General features: G+C 35.7%; 1 protein-coding gene across 5 annotated transcripts; it reads left to right on the top strand.

Moving 5' to 3' along the window:
• The first annotated feature begins 2287 nt into the window (after positions 1-2287).
• On the top strand, positions 2288-7627 carry LOC131035372 (CAX-interacting protein 4). Of its 5 annotated transcripts, none has more exons than XM_057967046.1 (3): positions 2288-2646; positions 3365-3590; positions 6130-7627. In XM_057967046.1, exon 3 carries the CDS (start codon positions 6167-6169, stop codon positions 7436-7438), a length of 1272 nt encoding a protein of 423 aa, XP_057823029.1. In that variant the 5' UTR covers positions 2288-2646; positions 3365-3590; positions 6130-6166; the 3' UTR covers positions 7439-7627. The 5 variants fall into 5 exon arrangements, with proteins under 5 accessions (XP_057823029.1, XP_057823030.1, XP_057823028.1 ...); XM_057967047.2 differs by having other exon boundaries at positions 2290-2646; positions 3355-3590; positions 6096-7627; XM_057967045.2 differs by having other exon boundaries at positions 2290-2646; positions 6096-7627.
• The last annotated feature ends 398 nt before the right edge of the window (positions 7628-8025 follow it).

Raw genomic sequence — 8025 nt, forward strand, 5'->3', positions numbered from 1 at the left:
CTTGGAGCTAGGGCTAGGCTAAAAATCCTAGCACTTTGACCCAACTTTATTGATTAAAAAAATAATAATCTAATATTGAAATATCAAATCATTTAAATGAATTTATTTAAGATTAAGTACTACAAACATTTTAAATATGGAATTTTACCCCCCTCCCCCCACAATGCTAAAATAAGAATCTAATCTTATTAGCCTATACCAACGATACCACAAGGCCACACTTTCCTAGAGATCATCCTTTTAATACAAATAAAAGGGGAATTCCCAATGGGTAAAACGACACACGTTCGATGTGGAGAGAGTAAAAATGAATAATAACTCGTCAAAATCTTATTTTAGAGCATGCAAATTAGTTTGCGTGCAATGTGGCCTCTTAAAAGAGAACTATATTTTCCGTCATTTGTTGACAATTCAAACGAAAATCTTAGTTGTCCATCATAATTTGGCACGAGACATTACATTCCGGTGGGAGGTTTCTCACAAATAATAGCCTATCAACTATTTTTTTTTTTTAAATATTTATTTTAATACATTTATTATTTCTAACTCTTTTATCTAAAGTAAATTTTTAACATATATTTTCTTTTATTGATAAACTAAGTTTTATATTAATATAAAAGAGGTATTACATTTGTAATTGATAGCCTGGTAAGCCAAAATATGCTAGAGAGTATTTATGACAAGCATAACTATTTACATACTATATTTATATCATACCCAAAAAGGCTCCTCTAATGAGCAAATTTATCAACACATTGCATAGATAAGGACTATAGAAACTTATGTCCTATATACATTTGGCTAAGTAGAAGAAAAAAAAAAGTCCAAATAGGACTAGATAGAGGGAATTCATCCCTCTCCCTTGTCCTGTTGGTCCTCGTTTGAAGCCTTTATCTATTGCTCCTTCACCACCTTGTTCATAAAAGTTGTCATCCATTGTGTGCTCATAATTGATCCACTATTTGTGATCTTTTTTAGGAATGAACATCCATCAGAAGCACAATTACAATGTTGCAAAATAATAGCCGCTTTGAAATTTCCAACAAAGGAATGCCAAACCATTAGGCTACCTTGATTGAGAAACTGGGGAATATCATCAGGCTAGAGATTCCAACACCTAGTCGAGCTATTGCTAGGAGAATTTCTAGGTTGCCAAGAAAATTTGTTCTCACTAACATGTTTGTTAGTTCCAAAATTCATCCTTTGGGCTCACCCAAATCTAATTGGAAGCCATAAATTGAGATGATATATCTGTATTAACATGACACGTATCATCTGCAATTATAAATTCTTCTCCTATGACCATTTTAATTGCCTCTACCATTAAACCATTTGGAGTAAGAAAAACAACATTGAGGTGATGGTTTGCAATTTTACCCAAAACGGCCATCTAGCAACAAGCACTCTCTAACCTTGAACATTGAATATGACAATGGAACTCGTACCAAAAGGAAGGATGAGAAAGCTGACGGTTGAGTACACAAGTACTGCAACATCCACCTAATCTAGAGGTACCAAGGATAATGACACGACACCATCTGTTGCGTGGTTAGAAAGCATATAAACCTCCAAGTTGGCTTCATGATATCCATGGTTTGCAATGTAAATATAAATACAATCAAGGATGAGGAAAATTTTATCCAAAAGTGCTCGGAGTCACCAGCTGGGGGTAGATCTCTTCCTCACAACATTAATCACCGCGAGGGAATCACTCTCAATTTCTAAATGTATTACATGTCAAGCTTCACAAAGTTTAAGCTTATGGAGGAGAGCCTAAAACTCTACCTCATTATTCATTCTTGAAACTAAAGGAAGAGAATAATTAAAAAATATTTTGCCTTACAAATCAGAAAGAAGACGTCCAACTCTTGATGGTTTGGAGTTTTCACAAGAAACCCCATCAAAATTAAGCTTCACCAACCTAGGTGGTGGATATGGGAGTCAACTCCACAAATCCCATTAATAAGAGAATTTTTATTATATATAATTTATTTAAAAATATATTAATTTTTTTAGCTTCTCCCTTTTAATAATACATTAAATCAATATCTTTTTTATGAATCCTTTTTCTATTAGACCACAGCTATTTTGGCTCCAAAAATGTATTAACATATCAAGAAAGTTTACTAACACGAAGTTATGGATGCATTACAAACCGTTGATAGCAAAAACTACTGAAAAAGTTTTGGAACTAGAATAGCTGCGTCCTTGCTATTGTAACTCTTTTGCCGTGGGGTGCTTACTCATATACCTATAAATATTTTAATATTTGTTCCTCGAATAAGATATCAGTTTCTTTCAAAGCGGGGTTAATAAATGCCGAGTAATTGGTTCTAGGTTTAGATGATGTGAAAAAGAGGACAAAGAGGCAAAGGTTCTTCGCACAAACTGCAGAGTCAACTGGAGACACAGAAAACGTTGAGGGAGAGTATCAATACTGAAATCACGGGCAGTCCAAAATTCTCAAAATTCCCTTGTAGTTTTCTTGCACGCTTCTTCGAAGTAGTTGAGGACCGGGGTTATTTTGCATCATCTTCAAATAAAATTATAAACTGCGCAGGGGAAATGACAATGATAATGGCAGCATTTGTTCCTTTGGTATAGCTCTTCATCGGCGTCTTCGAATCCCGATCTATCGTTACACAGGTATGCTTGCCGTTTATTTTACTGTAAAAACATTAAAGCTTAAGCAACCCTTTTTGTCGCTGTTTTGTTTTTCTCTATCTTCGGTTTGTTTTGGGGCAGTTTTTTCTTGGTTTAGGTAGAAACTTTTTGTTGTTGTTTGTTTCCATTATTTTTCTTTTTTCTTTTTTGAAATCATTTCTTAAAACCCTGGTTTTCGATCCAGAGTTTGTTATGTCTTGGAGTCGTTTTGTTTGCTCACTTTTTCGATTGTTTGATTTTGGGAGGGCTTTCTCTCTGTACGATATTAAACGTTTGTGACTTTTTCTAATCCTCGAAAAATTACATCGGCTAATTTGTGGGTGTTATGTTTTCTCTCTTTTTGGTCAATTATGTGTGTGATGCCAGTTTAATCTGAGGATTAGCGGTTTACATTATATTATTTTAGTTGACTGCTTGAGATTGTGGTTTAATCTGTTAGGGTTCCAATTTACCGCTTGAGATTATCGACAATGTTGTTAGGTTTTTGATTTAATCTCAGGTTTGGTGGCTTTCTTTTCATTAGTTTATGTGCCAGCTTGAGATTTTGGAAAAGTTTGTTGATTTTTGTTTGATCTTTGATTGCCTTGTGTTTTGAATGTAGGGTTTTGATGGTATTTTAAAATTGTGTTTTTATAAAGCCCTATACACGTGTGTAGCTGTTTGACTTTGCATTTTTTGTGATTTGTGGAGTTTATAACAGGTTTCTGCTGGTTAAAAGGCGGGCTTTGCTCTGAGGAATTTTCTTCATTTGAAACGTTTTCAAAACTAGTTTAACATTAAAAATCTACTTAAAGTAGAATCCAGTGAAGTTGCGGTGTGATTTTTGTGTTTTTAGTAGCCTAAGGGAAGGGCCCTGGGAGAATTTGAAGCTAGAAGGCTCTCTAGGAAGCAGAAAGAATTGAGAGGCTGTCCATCTTCTGTATAAGGTAAGGACATTGAACTGAATAAGTTGTTTAGATTCTAAGTTAGTTTTTGCACTCACACATATTAGGATAAGAGCTATCTGCAAATTTTTGTGGTGGGAACTGATGCATGCTAGAATTCACTATGTTTAATAGGAAATCTTAAGCTGTTTTAAAGGTAGGTTCTTATTTTTGGTAGTAAGGGAATATCAATTCTGATACTATTGTAAATTAGTGTTATCGCTTTTGTTTTTATTATGGTCTAGTGGGTGGAGCATACATCAGGAAGTCTAGTTTGTCAAAACTTGGTTTTGTTGAAAACACCAGTTAAATATATACTCCTTTAAAATCCAAGCACTAAGTTTGGGGTGCTAAATAAATGGAAGATGAAGTTTCATTTGGCATACCAGATTCAGCGATTCTTTTTAATTAATCTCTAAGTGTTGGTTCCTTTTCCAGTTTTCTTGTCTTCCTTCGTAGATTATCCTGTATCATGATTTGTTAATATATCTAGTTAAATGCTAAGTTTCTAGGTATGCCCACCCCATCTCCCTTACCTGGCCTGAAAGTCTTAAGAGACTGTTTCCCCTTTGGACTGGACTGGAAAACCTTAGGGTGGTGTAACTTGGGGCAAACACACAGGGCAGTAGCCCTTAAACAGCAGATTTTTTTTTAAGACAATCTTAGAAAGAAAAAAACCCTATCAACCTGACCTGGTTCCTCTTATACTAGGGGGAGACTGTTGTTGCTGGGGTCGCTGGAGCCATATCCTGGTTGCACCCAGGTGAAAATACAGGGTACTGGCCCTTAAAAATTAGCTCTTTTTAAAAAAGAAAAAAAAGCCCTATCAAACTCATCTGGCAACTCTCATACGTGATTTCACCTAGAAAATCCCTTTGTCCATTTCATTCCACTGAATCCTGATCACATGCAGCACTCAGAAGCGAAGGCTGGCCATTTTGTCCTCAGGTCATTTTTTTGAGAATTTTGTTATGCCATATTATCCGAGATGAAGACTAGTCATGTTTGCTATTGTTAGAACATTCTGAAACTGAACAAATCAGTTGAAATTAAATCAGACTAGCATTCTATCATAGATGTAGATCAATGCTATAATCATTGGGGCAACAAGGGCATCACACCATACAACCTTTCACAGGTCTTATGATACTTAAGTTACTGAAGTGAGGGCTCTGAAATATTCTATTCACTGACCTGGAGGATTTTAGTAATATTGCTTTGATAACACACCATGCAAATTCTGTACTCTACGGTCTGAAAAAAATTGTCTAACTTAACCTCTGATCAAACTTGCAGTTCTTAATGTACAAACATCTATGCCTAAACTTCTGAAAGTATCAAGAAAAATTAAAAAAAAACTGAAATCATAATATATCATTTGCTGTCTGAATATTATGTTATTCTGGGTTTTTTGTTCTGTAGCTCTGTTACAAAATAGTGAGCACCCAGGCTCATAAATAGACGTCCAACTTTGGTGATTTAAAAGACAAATAAAAATGTTAGTCTTAAATGTCTTCATTCATTGAAATCCCTATAAATATGTTTGCTGTGCATCTTATTTTTAGATGTCTGCAGCCCACCCAGAAGAGAGTAGAAAATAAAACAAAGCAGTGCCTAAGAATATTTTAAAATCTGACTGAAATAAACTAATAAAATTGCCTAAAATTTATACAAAATCCGGCACATAAAACCACAGTTTCAAATACTAATAATAGTCAGATTTTCCAGTTCTCAGCAGACATCATTAATCACTAAATTTCTAATTCATCCTAATTGCTGTGCTAGAACACCATTTGAGTGGCCCATAAAAATCTAACAATAATGAATGGCCAAACCCTGTCCTATCAAATGTGGGAAAATTTTCTTGCTAATTACTAAATCCAAACTTGAATCTAAACTGGCAACACAGGTTTAATGAATTTGGAAATTAATTTTAGTATAACTTCCCATTGTAGAGTTTTCCTTTATCAACTTCTGAAAATACTTCCTCAAAGCATTGAATATTTTGCCATAGTTAAAGTTTTGAGAGTCCATGATTATTTTTCTATGGGTTTATTTTACGGCCTTTCTGTACTAGTTGTAAGATAGTTCAGTCCTTTTTGTGTGAACAACTAAGACGTTAAACAATCATTCAATCTTGTGTCAAGAGTGAGGCTAAGTATCTCTTCAAAATAGGTGTCTATTTTTACTAATATAATTAAGGATTGAAATGTTTTAGATATCTTGAGTTTTAACTGGATTTTTGGCATGTCAGCATCTACATCTGCATCAGCTGGTCCTCTACTTTCATTACAGATTCAATAACTTTTTCTATTGTACCTTCACTTGTATTTTGTCTTGTTTGAAAATGAATTTGAAGTTTCTGTTTCAATCACATGCCAAATTCCTATGATTTTCTTGCATCATTGTTAGTGCTTGAATGCCATCTTTTTAACTTTTTTCACATGTACTTCGGTACTCAAATGGGGTATGTATGGAAGAGCTAACATGGTTTGTTTCTTCTGTGAGATGCACTTCCTTGCATCATTTCACAAAAATGCAGGAGTTAAAGTGTTTAGCACCAAGAGTCCTGCAGATAAATGGACAGCAAGAAGTTCATGCAACTTGTGGAAGAAAAGAAGAAGAAAGCTCTTCAGAGAATGGAGGCCCCTTTGAAATGGGAGCAGAAACTTGAGGCTGCAGCAAAGGCAAAAGCAGAAGCAGAGGCCAAGGAAAGAGAAGAGAGGAAATTGAAGTCCAAACATAAAAAGAGAAGTTCGCCAGATACTGGTGATGAGAGTGATAGAGAAAAGAGGTTGGAGAAGAAAGCTCACAGGAAGCACAGAAAAAGGAGTTACTCAGACTCTTCTGATGAGAATGAAGAACAACCAAGGAAGGTAGAAAAAAGAACCCATCGGAGGCATAAGAGAAGAACTTCTGGTTCTAGTGATGAAAATGCAGACAATAAAAGAATTGACAAAAGGTCTCGTAAGCGGCAGAGAAAAGTAAACAGTGACTATGAGTCTGACTCTGAAGATGAGCAGGGTAAAAGAGTTGGAAAGAAGGGTCATAAGAGACATAGAAGGAAAGAACCGGGATTGGATTCAGGTGATGACATCAGTGATGGACATGATAAGCGAGCAGATAAAAAAGCTGGCAGAAAGCATACAAGCACTTCATCGGACTCAGATTCTGGAAGAGAAGGGTTAAAGAAAAAGAGGCACCACAAGAGGCATGGCCATAAGCACTCAAAAAAGTATAGAAGGGAAGAGTCTGATTCTGACACTGACAGGGAAGCAGCTGATTATGATGATGGCAGATTGGCAAGAATGAAGAGGAAACAACACAGAAGGCACAGGCGTGATCATTCTGGTTCTGAGAGGCCTGTGACATCTGATTATGAAGGACCTTTCAGTGATGAAGGACAAATAGCAAGACCAAGGAGAAGGCATCACAGAAGGCACATGCGAGAGCACTCTGGTTCTGAAAAAAATATTACATCTGATTCTGAAGGATCTTCGAGTGATGAAGGTCGACGTGCAAGATCAAGAAAGAAACGCCATAGGCGGGAGCGCTCTACTTCTGCGACGCCTGAAACTGAAAGGGGCATAGAGAAACACAAGGGAAAAGATCCTTATGCATTGGAAATATCAGGTAATCACTCTGATGGCTATCATAACTCCGATGATGAACATGCTAGAACAAACAGGCAGAGATCTTATGACCACCACCACACTCATCAATATCATCATGAGGACTCCAGTGTAAATGTGAAAACATCCAAGCAGTCATCTTCTCCGGTGCCTGTTAGTGAAGCGGATGGTATTCGTCAACATGAAGTGAATCACGATTTGGATGATGTGCAAGCCTGAGTTTTCAAACGTTGACACATGGAGCTTGCTATAATGGATAATCAGAGGATAATTTATTTGATTTAGTTAGATTATTTTTGCTGGACATTAAACTTTATCATTTGATTTTGCTTTTTGACACATGATCAGGTGAAATGAATTCTTAGACAATAATTTTGAAGAATTGAAAGCAATAGCCCATGTTTAATATGTGTTGTTATTCTTTTGGCACCAAATGTCAGGTTAGATTTAGTAACATGGTTTTAATTTTTTGTGGTTAGTTGTATTTGATGGGATAAAAAAATATCTGAAGTAGGCTGTGGAGGGGCTTATATAAGTTTTTATGTTAGTAATCATGCAGGTTTTACTTTTTAACTGTTTCTTAAATGTTTTCAATCATGCCTATATAGAGTTAAGAAAAGTTGTCCAGGACTAAATTGACAGCTGTCATATATGAAACATTTCATTTTGTGCATATATTTCATGCATACAATATTAATCATTATTAGGGCAACTAATATAATAGATTGATGCTACCCAGGCTCTATAGGCAGGATTCTGCTAGTCTGTCCTCAATGAATTTTGTCTAGTCTTCTATTGCAAGGAAA

The sequence above is a fragment of the Cryptomeria japonica genome, chromosome 2 (assembly GCF_030272615.1).
Source record: "Cryptomeria japonica chromosome 2, Sugi_1.0, whole genome shotgun sequence".
Taxonomy (NCBI): Eukaryota; Viridiplantae; Streptophyta; class Pinopsida; order Cupressales; family Cupressaceae; genus Cryptomeria; species Cryptomeria japonica.

Excerpts from the sequence above, each read along its gene's own strand:
- LOC131035372 (XM_057967046.1), top strand. The coding sequence starts at position 6,167 with ATGGACAGCAAGAAGTTCATGCAACTTGTGGAAGAAAAGAAGAAGAAA.